Source organism: Benincasa hispida, chromosome 5 (genome assembly GCF_027475165.1).
Source record: "Benincasa hispida cultivar pf3 chromosome 5, pf3_genome.v1.1, whole genome shotgun sequence".
NCBI classification, from domain to species: Eukaryota; Viridiplantae; Streptophyta; class Magnoliopsida; order Cucurbitales; family Cucurbitaceae; genus Benincasa; species Benincasa hispida.
Window position 1 is genome coordinate 62,915,287 of NC_143482.1, and position 17,274 is coordinate 62,932,560.

Sequence of the window (17,274 nt, forward strand, 5' to 3'; positions counted from 1 at the left end):
AAACATTTTATGATTTTAATCAAGTTTACATATTTATTATTTTTTTCTATTAATAATATTTTGTTTCTTAATTATTATGTTTTGTGAAATGTTTTTTATGATATAATGGAAATATTAATTTACACCTCTCATGTGGATATCAAACCTATAAAAATATAGAAATATCGATGAAAATTTTGACATATGAATGAAAATTTTATATTAGGTAGGTAGTAGTTAATTTGGACATAAAAATTAATAGGACAAAAAATATTGTGAAGAAAATCATTGTGAAAAGAGTACAAAAAGTGAAATGAGGGCCAAAATTCGGTGGCAGCAGAGCATTCACTTGAAACTGAAAAAGAAGAAAAAACAAATTGGAAAAGGAGGATTGAAGTGACAGAAGATGAAGGACAAATGGGCAAAATTAAAGGGAGTATACAAAATCCATAATCCAACACCAATATAGTAAAGTTAAGAACGTGTTTGGTAATCGCTAAAATGGCTTTTGAAACATTTTAAGTGTATTTTAAATCGATTTTATGAAAAAAAAAACTTAGATAAAATAATTATTAAAATCTTTTTTTCTATAGTCGATTCAAATTTAATTGATTTATAGTTTCTACTATCAATTTTACAATGAGAGATAAAAGAATTCAATTATGTATAATATATTCATGAAGTTCTAAAATATCTAAATTTTCGAATTTTTATTCAATAAGTCATTGGCTCATTTTTTTAAAAAATGACTCACTCAACATTTTTAAAAATGCACAATATATGGTAATGAATAAGAGATTAATCTTGTAATTATATGTCTAATAAAGTCATACCTTTCAATTTAATCAGACATAAAAAAGTTGTGAAACTAAGATTAATTCAACGATAATTTACATGATCTTCCATCTTTTACAATTGTATTGAACAAAAAAAAAGTAAGTTAATAACATATTAGACAAAATTGAATATTAAAAAAATAAATTAAATATGTACAACTATATGAATATGTGAGTTTTAATTAGAAATAGTTATAAATATAACAAAACTTTTTTTTAGATATTGAACGTGAATTAAATTTCTCTTTCTATGCGAATAGTTTGGCATAAATTTTACAGCAGATTAATGTCATATTAGACACACAATTGAATATTAAAAGAAATCTAATTAATTACAACTATGTGATTATGTGATTTTTTATTAGAAGTAGTTATAAATAATAACAAAACTTTTTTTAGATATTCAATGTGAATTAAATTTTTCTTTCCATGCAGATATTTTGGTATAAATTTTATTTCTTAATATGAAAATTCTCTAAATTTGAATATAAAGAATCTCTATCTTCAAATGTTGATTTGAATTTTCAAATCTCACATTATATTACGTTTCTTAAACACATAGGACATGTTTGGATTGACTAGAGAAAAAATATTTTCAAAAAAATTATATTTATTTAAACTCTTTTGATAAAAAAAAATGTTTAAAATATAATTTGAAAGTGTTTCAAATGCTATTTTAAGTGGTTATCGAACACTTAATTTTTTTTTTGACTTATTTTTAAAATTAACACTTGAAAAGTTAAATCAAACACACTTAGAGGCTGTTTAGTTGGCAGACTTTCTACCTGGGAATTGACATAGGTATCTAATTCCTATGTTTGTTTCACAGTTTTCACCCAAAAAAAACTATGGGTTTTCTCATTTCCCATATATAATTTCATTTTCAATAATAGTAATTTATTACTTTATTGTTTTTTTAATAATCAAGTAATTTATGAAGAATAATTTTAATTTGATCTTTCATTATGAACATATAATTATCACTGGTTATTTATAAGAAGTTAATTATTTATTGTGATTATTTTTTATTACTCCATTCATTATAAACATATCATATTTACAAAATACTTTTTAGTATTCTTTATTAATATATCATATTTTTATTTCATTTTCTTCACCTTTTATATAATATATTGTCCATTTAAATATATTTTTTTATATTATTTAATTAAAAATAAAATTACTAATGTTGAACTTAATTAACAATAAAAATGATTAAGTGTTAGATTATAATTAGTATGACGTTCATAAAATGAATTAACTGGTTAATTTTAATTATCAAATTATAAAATTATTAATAGTTATAATTAAAATATTTATATTTATTCTTTAAATTATTAATCTATTACAATTATAATAAGATTTTCATGTTTAATTTCATAAATTAAACACAAACACAATTTATATTCAATAAATTATTAATCTATTACAATTATAATAAGATTTTCATGCTTAATTTTATAAACTAAACACAAATACAATTCTTGTTCATAAAATTCTGATAGTATTATCAAGCACAACCAAACATAGTCATTCTTGATTCCTAGTTATTTTATTTCAGACATCCTTAATTCCTGGGCATTGAGAAAACCTCCATCCAAACGGCCACTTATATTTTGGGAGATGATTGGTCAAGTTAAGAATTTAGGGGTATAATTGTAACAAACCTTACCATTCAAAGGTGAGTTTTGCAATTTTTCCTAATTTTTTTTTAATGATTTTTAAATTTATTATTTTTTTTCAAAAGTATCCATCAACATCAAATACTTCATTAATTTTTTAGTGAAATTTTTATGAAACTCAGATCTTGATATTTACATCATTAAAATTTTGGTAGGTAGTAGTTAATTTCGACATTAAAAATTATAAGGTGAAAAAATAATCTAAAAGATAATTAGAGCGCAAAAAGTGAAGTGAAATGAAGGCCAAAATTCGGTGGCAGCAAAGCATCCACTTGAAATAACTGAAAAAGAAGATAAAGCTCGAAAGTGACAGAAGAGAAGGGACAAAGAGGCAAAATTAAAAGAGAATACAAAGACGATAATTCAACACCAAACATGTCCCCCCAAAAAAAAGGTTCAATACTTAATAGGTCGCGTATTTAAAAAAGTGCACAATATTACACATTAATCTTTTAATTGTGTCTATAGTAATGCCACGCCTTCTCAATTTAATAAGGTTTTAAAGGACTATTTAAAGCGTTAAATTGAAATATTATGTCTGGAATTGATATGTGTAGAATCCTATATCTGATTTAGGGGTAGAGTTATTTGGTTAAGTTCGTATATATGTGTTTGAGGTGCGGAGTTGAGTTCATATGTCTAAGATATCTGATGCAGTTTTTGGAATTCTAAATAATATCTTTAATAATGATTATTTTTATTTTGAAACTTTTTTTTATTAAATAATTATATCAATCTTTGTGTTGTATAAAATATAGATTGTGTTTTTATCTTCTTATAATTTTTAAAGGTTTTTTTTAAAGTTTTTTTTTTAAATTTTTTTTACTTATTTCTTTTTTTTTTTTAGTAATGTACAATAATTAACCTACAATAATGAAATAAAATGAAAAAACTAAGAGAAATCAAGACTTTTAATTCCTAACTTTTTTTCATGACTTTCATCATTATTGTCATCGTCTTCTTTTTCTCATTGCTTTGTATTTTTTACTTTGTCGTGATTTTTTTAATTGAATTTCCTCTATCATCTTAGCATCCAATAGAATGTCACCACATTTCTTCAACAATTTCACTTTGGATTCCTCCAAATTTGGAGGATCATCAGAGAACAAATTTCTATTTTTTACTATTTCTTGCTAGAAAATGTTCAAGGAAAAAATCTCCGTTTTATGATTTTTTTTTTTGTTATGTGTTGTATACTTTTCATCTACATACATACCTTCCAAATATTATTAACACTAATTTGATATGTAAATTCAATTGAATAAAAATATATTTTACAAATTTTTACATATAAATACTGCATGTATTGTAGATAAATACTATTATTTATATAATCAACAACCTCACAACATATTTTAATAGTCGCTACAAGAAATTATGCTTTTATTGACGAAAAAAGTCTTGGGAAAAGTAAAAAAAAAAAACATTGGGAAAGCCTTTCCCAACCATTTTTTAATGTTGGCAAGGTCGTCGAAAAAGCTTTATGGGGAAAACCATATCCCGATGCAAAAAAGTTCATTCGTTGAGAAAAATTGATCTTGCGATGCTTAGAATTGGGAGGATATATGCTGATGCTAAAATGGTAGCGTCGGCAAAAGACACTTTTCTCGACGCCAAAATTGGTTTATTGGCAATGGAATAAATATCTTATACTGATGTCACTTATTTGACGTCGGCAAAGGGTTGAATATTTGATAAAAAAAAGCCTTTTCCGATGTCAAATTCGAGTGATTAGCATTGAGAGAGGGTACTTTTCTTGACGCCAATCTGATTTGGCGTCGGGAGAGATCAATTTTTCCCAACGCCAATCTAGTTTGGCGTCGGGAAAGGTTTCAAAATTTTACATATTTTTGTTGTTTTTCCTAACTCCTTAAAATTTAATGTCGAGAATGGTCTTTTATTTTTTTATTATTTTTATTATTTTTTAATTTGCTGAAAGTAAAACCTATTTTTTTTAAAGTAATAATTGAAAACTACTTAAATCTTACAAATTTAAATAAATAAAATAAAACTAACAACTTTGACATTTAATTAGTTTTCTTACCTATCATACAATTTAGTTTCACAAAATTTATTACAATTACATAATATTCACAAAATATAAACCCCAAAATAACTACAAAATAAAAATCTATGTTACATAATATTCACAAAACATATCTTGAGTTATCTACCTCTTGCTTGAACATAAACCCCGACATACATACAAAATACAAACAAAAACATTAATACAAAACTTAAGCATAGTAATATTAATAACTTCAAATAAAATTTAAACAATCACGATCCTAAACTAAATGCATTTATTCATATACCAATCTCAAATTCAATATAAAATTTAAATTCAATTCAAACTTAAACATAACTATATTTTACCCTTATACCAACTTTAAATCCAACTTAAGAATATTAGTAACTTCAAATAATCTTAAACATATAAATATAATAACTAATAACAACACTTACAAACAAATAACAACATTTAACTAAAATGTGACGATATAAACTACTCCTTATCATCAAACTAACCCTCAACTGTACTTTTGCTATTAGAATTGTGCAATTAGATTATATCCAATCAGAGCAAAAAAAAGGGGGAAAAAAAAAGAAGACGACAAATTATACATAAAGAATGCATAAAATCATTGAAACATAAGGATTATTGTAAACAAATCATTGTAGACAAATTACATAAATTAACATTGCAACATCATGTACATATGCATACAACAGTTGCCAAGAATGGCCATTCCTAAGATGTCCTTAGGTAGAAGCGTGCAAAGAGAAACTTACACATAGATTTTAATGTTGTAAATAGAAGCATATTTCGGAGAAGACCTTCCACAATCGGTACACTCAAAGTGATCTGATCCGTCTTAGTAACCAATCCGTGGCATGTGGATTGAAGTTTTTAGAAAAGAAATGAATAAACCACTTCAATAATAATATGATAAAGAAACAATAGTCGACAAGTTTCAGAATCTGAAGAAAATTCATCAGATAAAAATGAACAAACAAGACAGAAGAAAATATGATAGTACAACTTGAAACCAACATTCTCCCATTTTGTATTCATGACCTCAATGGCGAGGCATAAAACAAGAACCAAATATAAAAATGGTTACCAGAGTGTTGTGCTGCTGAAGATGATGCCTTTGATATGAGTTGAAGATGTATTTATCATGTATCTTTCACCAAGGAACTGTACAATGGTATAAATACTGTATTAACACCCGAGAATAGAGCCTAACCATATCCTAAAGACTCTCCAAAGGAGACCTAGTACACATTCACACCTCCCTCAAACTCAAGGTGGTAAGGTTGGAATCAACTTGAGTTTGTTAAGTAGTTGGAAAAAACGACCAGGAGGCCAAGCTTTGGTGAGAATGTCGCGAGTTGCTCAGCGATGGAAACAGAGCGTAACATCAGAGTTTCACTCAGGAGATGATGACGAACAAAGTGACAATCATTCTCAATATGTTTGGTGCATTCATGAAAAACATCATTATGAGCAATATGAATGACACTACGATTGTCACAGTGAAGTATAGTGGTAGATGACTGAGGGACTCTCATATTAGCAAGAAGCCAACGAAGCCACAAGAGTTCTGACATAGCATAAGCCAGAGCACAATATTCAGACTCCGTACTAGAACAGGAAACAACACTTTGTTTCTTACTGCGCTTAGAAATGAGAGAATCACCAAGGTAGAAACAATAACCAGAGGTAGAACGCCGGTCAGTAGGATCACCAGTCCAATCAACATCAGAATAGCCAGATAAAACCAGGGAAGACTGGGAAGAAAATTGAAATCCATACCCCAAAGTACCTTTGACATAATGGAGGATACGAAGAACAACAGTAAAATAAATGGTCCGAGGGGCAGCCATGAACTGACTAACAATGTGAACAACTTATGCAATGTCAGGACAAGTGACTGTCAGATAAATAAGATTGCCAACAAGCTGATGATAGAGACTGGCATCCTCAAGTGGAATTCCATCAAACGGAGTCAAGCAAACATTGGGATTGAGTGGTGTTGGAGCTGTAGCAGAGTCAATAATACTGGAGCGCACCAAAAGATCTGAGACATACTTTACTTAAGACAACGAATAACTAGCAGAGCTGAATGATACTTCAAAACCAAGAAAGTAATTTAGTGAACCCAAATCCTTCATCTCAAAGTGTTTGCCAAGATAACTTTGTAGATCAGAGATAGCTTGAGGATCATCCCCAGTAATAATCATATCATCAACATACAGGAGAAGAAGAACAATACCATGAGTTGTCTGCCATGTAAATAGTGTCGTGTCATGAGAACTAGACGTATATCCAAGTTGAATGATTGTGGAACTAAAAGTTGCAAACCAAGCTTGAGGGGCTTGTTTCAAACCATACAATCCTCGTCGGAGGAGGCATACCTTCTAGGATGTAAAAGAGACACCTAGGGGTAGTTGCATGTATACTTCCTCAGATAAGGCCCCATTAAGGAAGACATTCTTGATATCCATTTGAAAAAGTGGCCACTGTTTAGCTACAGCAACTGCTAAGAGACGTCGAACATATGTCATTCGTGCCACAGGTGCAAAGGTCTCTTTGTAATCGATCCCATACTCTTAGAATATCCTTTTGCTACCAACCGAGCTTTATAACGCTCAACAGAACCATTAGAGTGAGTCTTGATTTTGTAGACCCACTTGCAACCAATGGGTTTCTTTCTAAGGGATAAGTCAACGTAGTCCCATGTTTGCATTTTGTCGAGAGCCTGAAGTTCTTCTCTTATAACTTGCTACCACAGAGGATTAGTATTTGCTTGTAATACCCCGCACATTTTTTTAGTAATAATGTAATTTCAGTAACTTTATTATTTGAAATTTCAGTAATTGTTATTAGTTGGAGGGCATTTTTGGAATTTTGGACTTCAAGTGTAAGTGCGAGAATTTAATTGTTGGCGTGAAATTATTCAAATTGGAAATTAATGGCAGAAATTAATTTTCTTTTGAAACGGAAAGGAATTTAATAGTATAAAACGGAAAGGAATTAAATGTAATTATATTTATTTCCTTTTTTTTAATTATTATTATTATTTTTTTTAATAAAAAGTCAAACCCCACCCCCCTTTTCTTCCTCACGTTCGTGAGCCTGTCCGATGCTGCCCAAAGCCGCCGCATCAGTTTCTTCTTCATGACCTCCGTCCACCACTGCTCAAGCGTCATTCGCTTTTGCCATCACTGGATCTATAAATTTGGGTAAGATTTCTGCCGTTTGGGTTTATTTTTGGTTGATTCTTGAATACTCATTTACTTTTGGCATCAATTGGTTGATACCCATTGTGTTTTAACTTTGGATTCAAGTTTGTGAAGGTATTGAGGTGTTGTTCAGTGAAGTTGGAGTTTTTTTTAGCGAGTTTTGGTAAGTTTTATGCTTTGATTACCCTCTTGTGGATTAATTTTGGTTGTTGAGAAATTTTGGTAAAGTCATTTGGAAGTGATTTTTTTACGAAGCTACATATGGATATTTTATTTGAGACATTGGTAGTGAAGTATGTATTTGATTCAAGCTTTAATCATGTAAGTCTAATTTCAAATTATGATTAGGGGGTTGATTCAAGAATTTCATTCAAGATGAAGAAGAGTTTGGTTTGCTAATTATTTGGGCTTAAAATTGGAGGTTTGGAAGGTGAATTCGAATTTGACTACACCTTAGGTAAGGTTATCTGGAAATATTTTGTAATATTTGGGTGTTTGGAATTTGGTCTTAACTATTAATTTCATAGCTTTGTTTATGTTTAGGCTTGATGAAGGATTCAAGAATTTCACAAAGATTCAAATACTTTTTGGTTCGACCTAATATCAAGGTAAGTAATCTTACTACTGGAATTGCCCACGGGCCAGACATTAGATATATGCTAGCATGATAAATGTATGTTATGAAAGAATGTTAGCATGATAGATTGATAGTATAATATGATCAAAGTATGTTCTGGTACGAGATCTGAATTATTTATTTATGCACATAGACACTTGAACGCTAGTATGAGATGGTATGTGCTTCCATATGGTTGTATTTGATCTGATGATGTTGAGGTACACATGTATGTTGTAGAGCCATGATGTTGAGGTTTATATGTATGTCATAGATTCGTACAGTGATGATTATGATGTTGATACTGTGCAAATGTCCTTACTGATTAGTTAGATGCCCATTAGATTTTGTGTTTCCTTCGAGATTCACCAGAGGTATTGGGCATACTTAACTACAGTAGGATAGGACTCAGTCTCCGTCTTGTTTCATGTGTATATGTGTCCCATGAGGACTAGAGCAGTTTATATGTTTCATCAGAGGTGGATATCTAGAGAACATAGATGCCCAGCCTGACCCCAGTAGTGGGGTTACTTATTGAGTATTTTATACTCATTCTTTCTCATGTTGTTGTTTCAGGTAAGGGTAGAAATACACCAGCGATGGACAAGCAGAATTCGTGATCGAGCCACTGGGACTAGTTTTTACTCTTCCGCATCATGAGATTTAAAGTTCTTTTCATGGTTCTCTTAACTTTTAGTTTTGATGTTTAAAACTTAAATTTAAGAATTGTTTTTCAGACTTATTTATTGTCCTTTATGATTTATGGGCACCCTACTATTGTTTTAGTATTTGAATTTAATGAAAGTATTTTGAACTTACCTTATTTTTAGCATTTATTTTTCCATAACTGAGCGTCGTTTTGAGTTCCATGCATGCATATATTTAGTAACGGCCTAACTTAAAGGGGGTCGGGTCGTTACAGTTGGTATTAGAGCCCATATTTTGGGTTCTGTAGACTGACTTACTATGTAAGTCCAGATTGTCCCTGTGGCCCATGAACGGATTCCTCGTCATCGCCAGGTTTGTCTTATCAATTACAAGTTTTATGATAGTTGTGCATTAAAATATTTGTTTAGCTTAAATGCACCAGTTATGCTCTAATGCTAAATTAGCGACTCATTAGAAGTTATTATAAGAGGATTATCAGGTACGACACTACAAAAGGTGGAAAATAAAATAAAATAAATTATGAGGTCACTTGGCACTAGTTTATCTCATGGAAATTATGTTAGAAATGAAAAAAATACATATACCTCAGTTTAGAGATCTTAAAGGTTGATGAAACTATGTAGAGTTATGACAGTTTAGAAATAAAGGTATGTATTTGTTTAAGCCCAAGAATGAAATTGTCTTGACGATAATTCATTAAGAACTAGTGTTATGTTTTGTGGTGCAATTGAAGGCGGTATAAATAAATTTCTTCATAGGCCACATACTCAATTATAAGATTAAAAGTTGTTTTATGGATAAGAAGGAGAAAAAGAAGAGACAATGAATTTATTAAAGGTTCTGAGATATTAAAACCAAACATTTCGAGAAGAATTTTAGAAAGGATTCATAAGTCATAATCATTTGGGTAATACTACGACTTGATGAACTAGGTAAAGTATGTGTAATGATATAAAGAATTCTTTTGGAATATCTAGCTAGGTAGATGTCATTAAAGGAAGCTAAAATAGTTGGACATGACCTTGGACTTAAAGGGGTTAAAGCAAAGTGTTATTTGTTTAGGTTGAAGGATTATTTTAGTATACCTAGACTAAACCCAGAGCCTTGTTGTGTTAAGGAGATCAAAGTTAGACAGATTTGAAGAAATAAAAATCTTTTGGAGTTTAAACATATGCAAATTGGTAAAGAGAAATTCTACAAGATGAAAATTCTTAGTGAGAGAGATAAGATTTATGGAGGAGTTAAGTAAAATATAATTTAGTAAAGAGATTATGTTTCACATGGAAAGTGGAAAAAAAAAATAAAAGAAAGGTGTCTTGAATTTAGTGGTTTTATCAGAGATAAATGTGAATGAGAGAAAAGTATCCAAGAAAGTTTACTCTTTTGGAAAGAGAAAGAAATTTAATGTGTTCGAAACTCCTAGTTAAGTATAGTTTGAAGGCTTGATAAGAGGGGTTACAAGGTATTTGTTTTGGTGTAAAAGAAGAATACCTCATTATTATGTGGAACTTTAGGATAATATGTATTAGATGGAAAGATAGCTTATGTAGGTGATTGGTATGGAACTTTGTTTTAACACAAGAATCTATTACCGAAATAGAAGGTTGAGAAGGGATAAGTTAAAATGGAGTTACTAGTAACAGTAGATGTTCGAGAACTATTGATATGTATGTGGAGGCTTCATTAGTTAAGACGTAAAACATTGAGGGCATTAGTAAGATTCAAGGGATTTTGATTTTGTGTGCAAGTGTTGGAAACATGAACTAGCAAGACCATCAATTTGATTGAGAAAAGAAAATAATCTAACTCGAGGTAGACAATAATGGTATATGAAAAAAAGTAAGCTAGATCTTCCAATATAACCATTGGTATAAGGGATAGACTTGGCAATAAAGTTGAGTTGATAGTAAGAAGTTACAAAAAGTGGGTTTGGAGAATTACAAGATAGTATGTATTCTCTTGCATGGGCAATGAGTTAACTAGCTTTAGGGAGTATGAGTAATCCAAGTTAGGACTTATGAATCAAGAAGGTTTTATTGTTAAAAAAAATGACTTCAAGGATCAATTATTTTTATTACGAGGTTATGAAAATGTGTTATCAATTGATTTATGGTTTAGCATCCAGAGACTTCAAAACCTCATTTTCAGGGGGAATTCTGGACTCGTTTGCAGCGGGGTCTAAGTAATGATATATGATTGTTTCAAGCCTAAAGAATAATATGAGGATGACTCAAGCAAGTTTTATAGCTCATGACAGCATAGAGTCGCATGATGAGTTTCTCATGAATGTGAGACTTAATTAGACAGAGTTATTCTCAGACATGTAGACCCTAGGAAAGACATCACAGTTGGTGCTTCTAGAGTAGAAGTAGTTTTTCAGTTGACTAGATTTGTTCTGGTACGTATCTTCAGATGACGCATTATATAGTATGACCAATTTCTTCATTGCACATATGAAGTTTTCCCTGTGACATGGTAGGCTCAGATACGTGTTTTTAGTATATAAGACTTTTTTAACTTCATGACCGTTTTCACAATTCTCAGCTTGGACGTGTAGAAGTGTTGCTGATTTTCAACATCTTAAGTTTCATAGTTATTTATGGAAGGGGTTGTTACACCTCTTTTGGTACTAGTTTTAGCTATGTCAAACGATGGCCCTCATTCTGCATCTAGTTTTTTTTTTTTTTAAGAGTCTCCAGTTAGCATTGAGTACTTGATTGGATTTTGGTACAATTTTTCACCCATAGATTGATGGTCAAATAGAATGTCTGAACCAGATATTAGAAGATATGTTGTGCGCTTGTGCACTAGAGTTTTCAAGTAGTGGGGCTCTCATCTGCATTTAATGGAATTCGCATATAATAATAGCTATCGGACTGCCACTGGCACATTGCCATTTGAGGTCCTATATGGAAAGAGTTGCAAGTCTCCAGTAAACCAGGGTGAGGTTGGTGAAAGGAAGTTGCTAGGTCCTGAGCTAGTGCAGACCACGAATAAAGCAATACAGAAGATCATAGCTTGTATGCAACCAGCTCAGAGCAGAAAGAAAAGCTATGCCGATATGAGACATAAGGACCTAAAATTTAAGATTGATGATAAAGTGTTCTTAAAGGTGGCACCTATAAAAGGTATTATGAGGTTTGGCAGGAATGGGAAGCTGAGTTTGAGGTTCATTGAGCCTTTTGAGGTCTTAGAGCGAATTGGCCCTGTAGCTAACTGATTGGCATTACCCCCAGCATTGTCTTTAGTTCATAATGTCTTTCATGTTTCAATGCTAAGGAAGTATGTGACAGACCCGTCCCATGTAGTTGACTTTGATCCATTGCAGTTGAATGACAACTTAAGCTATGAGGAGAAGCCTGTAGAATTTCTCGCCAGAGAGGTAAAGACGTTGCGCCGCAGGGAAATTTGCTTTTGTGAAAGTCCTGTGGCAGAATCACCAGTTCAAGGAGGCTACCTGGGAGCGAGAGGATGAGATGAAGGCCTAGTACCTGGAGCTTTTTCAAGAATGAACTTTTGAGGACGAAAGTTCTTTGAGGAGGGAAGAATGTAACATCCCACACATTTTTTTAGTAATAATGTAATTTCAGTAACTTTATTATTTGGAATTTCAGTAATTGTTATTAGTTGGAGGGCATTTTCGGAATTTTGGACTTCAAGTGTAAGTGCGAGAGTTTAATTGTTGGCGTGAAATTATTCAAATTGGAAATTAATGGTAGGAATTAATTTTCTTTTGAAACGGAAAGGAATTTAATAGTATAAAACGAAAAGGAATTAAATGTAATTATATTTATTTCCTCTTTTGTTTATTATTATTATTATTGTTGTTGTTGTTTTTTTTTTTTTATAAAAAGTCAAACGCCACCCCCCTTTTCTTCCTCACGTTCGTGAGCCCATCCGACGCGGCCCAAAGCCGTTGTGTCAGTTTCTTCGTCATGACCTCCGTCCACCACTGCTTAAGCGTCGTTCGCTTTTACCATCATTGGATTTATCGATTTGGGTAAGATTTCTGCCGTTTGATTTTGTTTTTGGTTGATTCTTGAATACTCATTTACTTTTGGCATCAACTGGTTGATACCCATTGTGTTTCAACATTGGATTCAAGTTTATGAAGGTATTGAGGTGTTGTTCAGTGAAGTTGGAGTTTGGTTTAGCGAGTTTTGGTAAGTTTTATACTTTGATTACCCTCTTGTGGATTAATTTTGGTTGTTGAGAAATTTTGGTGAAGTCATTTGGAAGTGATTTTTTTACGAAGCTACATATGGATATTTTATTTGAGACATTGGTAGTGAAGTATGTATCTGATTCAAGCTTCAAGCTTAATTTCAAATTATGATTAGGGGGTTGATTCAAGAATTTCATTCAAGATGAAGAAGAGTTTGGTTTGCTAATTATTTGGGCTTAAAATTGGAGGTTTGGAAGGTGAATTCGAATTGGATCATACCTTAAGTAAGGTTATCTGGAAATATTTTTAATATTTGGGTGTTTAGAATTTGACCTTAACTATTAATTTTCAAGCTTGGTTTATGTTTAGGCTTGATTAAGGATTCAAGAATTTCACAAACATTCAATTACTTTTTGGTTCGACCTAATATCAAGGTAAGTAATCTTACTACTGGAACTGCCCACAAGCCAGACATTAGATGTATGCTAGGATGATAAATGTACATTATGGCAGAATGTTAGCTTGATAGACTGATAGTATAATATGATCAAAGTATGTTCTGGTACGAGATCTGAATTATTTATTTATGCACATAGACACTTGAACGCTAGTATGAGATGGTATGTGCTTCCATATGGTTGTATTTGATCTGATGATGTTGAGGTACACATGTATGTTGTAGAGCCATGATGTTGAGGTATACATGTGTATGTTGTAGAGCCATGATGTTGAGGTTTATATGTATGTCATAGATTCGTACAGTGATGATTATGATGTTGATACTGTGCAAATGTCCTTACTGATTAGTTAGATGCCCATTAGATTTTGTGTTTCCTTCGAGATTCACCAGAGGTATTGGGCATACTTAACTACAGTAGGATAGGACTCAGTCTCCGTCTTGTTTCATGTGTATATGTGTCCCATGAGGACTAGAGCAGTTTATATGTTTCATCAGAGGTGGGTATCTAGAGGACATAGATGCCCAGCCTGACCCCAATAGTGGGGTTACTTACTAAGTATTTTATACTCATTCTTTCTCATGTTGTTGTTTTAGGTAAGGGTAGAGATGCACCGACGATGGACAAGCGGAATTCGTGATCGAGCCACTGAGATTAGTTTTTACGCTTCCCATCATGAGATTTAAAGTTCTTTTCATGTTTCTCTTAACTTTTAGTTTTAATGTTTAAAACTTATATTTAAGAATTGTTTTTTTTTTACTTATTTATTGTCCTTTATGATTTATGGGTACTCTACTATTATTTTAGTATTTGAATTTAATGAAAGTTTTTTGAACTTACCTTATTTAATTAGCATTTATTTCGCCATAACCGAGTGTCGTTTTGAGTTCTATGCATGCATGTATTTAGTAACGGCCTAACTTAAGTCTTAGGGGGTCGGGTCGTTACATTGCCTCACGAAAGAAGGTAAGTGTTTGTTGAATTCGTGATGCGAGCTTAGGAGTGTGTTATATAAAGTAATTGGAAAAATAAGTGCACATGTGAATGATGCGTTGACGCGTTAGTGATGCGTTGGTGATGTGCAATGGGACGCGTGACACTCCTCTCTAGGCGTTCAAGTTTTCCTAAATTAGATTCAAGTATAAATCTTACTCAGGTTCCTGGTAAGTTTAAGGTCGAACTCAGGGATTCAGATTAAAGCTAATGCAGAGCTTGCATTGTAGCTGTTGTAGAAATATCCTAAGTGAATGCAGAAATGAGTTATTTAAACTAAGCTGCTGTGTGCGTGCAAGAAGATACAAAAGGGCCAAGTAGAAAACAAGGGGTCGTGTGAAAATGGAGTTTAGTGCAGGGGATATGCGTCGATCTAAGTTAGATGTACACGAGCAAGAATATGATGCGGATGAGATGACTTGCTTATCTCCGTTTATGCATTAGACTTCTATTCGACACTTCTCAATGCAAATGTCATACAATACCCTATCTCTAGGATGTATGCGTTAGTCACAGGATACAATAAAACACTAGTGTGTCTATCTCTAGATGTACCAAGCATTTCTAACTTAATGTTGGCTTGCTTATTCTCTATAATAATTCAAGCTAAAGCAGCTTTTACCAAGTGATTTAGTTGGCTTAAGCGTAAATGGATTTTGCATGAAGTTATAGATGCATCTAACATAAAGCAAGAAATAAACAGTGGCAAAATGAGATAGATGAAATATGTGAATTCATAAAGAAACTGATTGTCTTTACAAGATCAATACTCAATCAAATGAGATGAAGAAAATGATAATTCAGATGAAATGAAAGGAGTCAAGCCGTAGAGTATAATCTCTTGTCCTCTTTGGCTCAATTCTAATTCGTGTACAAGCACTTGTAGAAGAAATGGAAGAAAATTCTCTCTCGAGCTCAGCTTTTTCCACTTCTTGATCGACGGTGGTGGTGGTTTTCTTCCCTCTCGTGTTCTTCTCATCACCGCAACACAGCTCTAAGTCTCAAAATTTCAAAATTATAAATGAGCTAAAGATCTCCTCATCTGGTGGGATTTCTTCTATTTATAGGCGTTGGTCTTCTCCAACTTGATGATGGGGTAGCATTAAATTCTATACTCTGGTCAACCGCCTGACACTCAGATGCTTTTCAGACGCCGCCAGCTGCAGGTGCCCATGCTTGCAAGTGGTGATTTGACACAAACAGTCTGAATCAATGAATCTTCTTGCGTTGAATCCTTCTGACACATGCCCATGCGTTTGATATTGCTTGCGACACTTAGAATCTTTGTTGAAATCCTGCAATATTATGTGTTAGCGCTGCAATATTTTAGTAATAAACACTCTTTCGCATGAGTTTGATAGTGTTCGAGTAATTCCATGCGTTTTCTCTAAGAATGATGAAATTTTATCATTAAAGACCATAATTGTTCTAACTTTTGAGTTACAATAACTTGTATTTCTACAAGTTATCAGTAGGTTCAACCAAGAAACTGATAGTAGAAAAATAATGAAAATCTCGAAGGTGAGTAGGAGGTGTCTTTACCCTAATGGAGCATCGAATAGAAGAGCCAGGGTCCTGAACAAGTCTAGATTCCATAGGTGAGATGGAAGGCTGATCAAGGTCAACAGAGACAGGCACAAACTGTTCAACCTCAGAATCATTAGAAGATGCAGAAGAAGAAAAAGGATCAAACGAATTGTTAGAAACATATGAAAGGTTGAGAGAATAGAGAACATAGTGTGCTCCCAAAAAGTGACATGGTGGGAGATGCACAATATGTTAGAAAGAGGGTCCCAACAACGGAAACCTTTTTATTCAACTCCATAGCCAAGAAAGCAATAGAGATGTGCACGTGGTTCTAATTTGGTATGTTCATGAGGGTAAAGAAATACAAAACATGCAGAACCAAATACCTTGAGGTTAGAGTAATCAGAAGAAGTACTATATAAGCGTTCAAACGGAGAAGCATTTTAAAGAATAGATGAAGAAAGACGATTGAGTGTGTAGACAGAGGTAAAAGCGGTTTCACCCCAAAACTTTGCAGGACAGGAGGCAGATAGAAGTTGGGCCTGGACGGAGTCTAGGATGTGACAATGTTTTTGCTCTGCTTGCCCATTCTGTTGAGAGTTATGAGGACAAGAATACTGAACAAGAGTGTCTTACTGGGAGAGAAAGGAAAAGAGCCTGGAGTCCTTATATTCCAAGGCGTTATCTGTACGTAGAACCTTGATTGTGTGAGAAAACTGAGTGTGAACCATATTCGTAAAATCAATATATATTTAAGATAGAGAAGAATGGTGTTTAAGGAAATATATCTAGGTAAACCGAGAGTAGTCATCAATGAATAAAAGAAAGTAACAATACCCATTGATAGTGGAAATAGGAGCAGGTCCCTAAATATCAGAGTGAATTAAGTCAAAAGGACTATCACTTATAAAACTAGATTGGGAAAAAGACAATGTGGGTTGTTCTGCAAGTTTGCAATTCAAACCGTCAACAAACTTGGAGACATTATTCAAATTGTGACTAGAGATTAAATGACAAGAGTTTTTCGGAAGAAGCATGACCGAGACGGAGATGCCACAAATAGATAATAAAGTCAGTGATAGGGGCAGAAAGAGAACAA

At 32.5% G+C, this 17,274-nt stretch overlaps 2 protein-coding genes across 2 annotated transcripts; one reads left to right on the forward strand and one right to left on the reverse strand.

Annotated features, from left to right (window-relative positions):
* Nucleotides 1-5,824: 5,824 nt before the first annotated feature.
* Nucleotides 5,825-6,388, reverse strand: LOC150036329 (secreted RxLR effector protein 161-like). Its single transcript, XM_090313635.1, has one exon. It carries the CDS (start codon nt 6,386-6,388, stop codon nt 5,825-5,827), a length of 564 nt encoding a protein of 187 aa, XP_090169761.1.
* Nucleotides 6,389-11,877: 5,489 nt separating this feature from the next.
* On the forward strand, nt 11,878-16,878 carry LOC150036330 (uncharacterized). The gene is made up of 3 exons (XM_090313636.1): nt 11,878-12,240; nt 12,361-12,414; nt 16,693-16,878. Exons 1-3 carry the CDS (start codon nt 11,878-11,880, stop codon nt 16,876-16,878), a joined length of 603 nt encoding a protein of 200 aa, XP_090169762.1.
* The last annotated feature ends 396 nt before the right edge of the window (nt 16,879-17,274 follow it).

Bases quoted from the DNA above. Each gene is read 5' to 3' on its own strand.
- LOC150036329 (XM_090313635.1), bottom strand. From the start codon at position 6,388: ATGGCTGCCCCTCGGACCATTTATTTTACTGTTGTTCTTCGTATCCTC.
- LOC150036330 (XM_090313636.1), top strand. From the start codon at position 11,878: ATGGAATTCGCATATAATAATAGCTATCGGACTGCCACTGGCACATTG. The intron at 12,241-12,360 runs GTAGCTAACTGA...GATCCATTGCAG, and splicing joins TCTTAGAGCGAATTGGCCCT to TTGAATGACAACTTAAGCTA. The intron at 12,415-16,692 runs GTAAAGACGTTG...AAAACTTTGCAG, and splicing joins TAGAATTTCTCGCCAGAGAG to GACAGGAGGCAGATAGAAGT.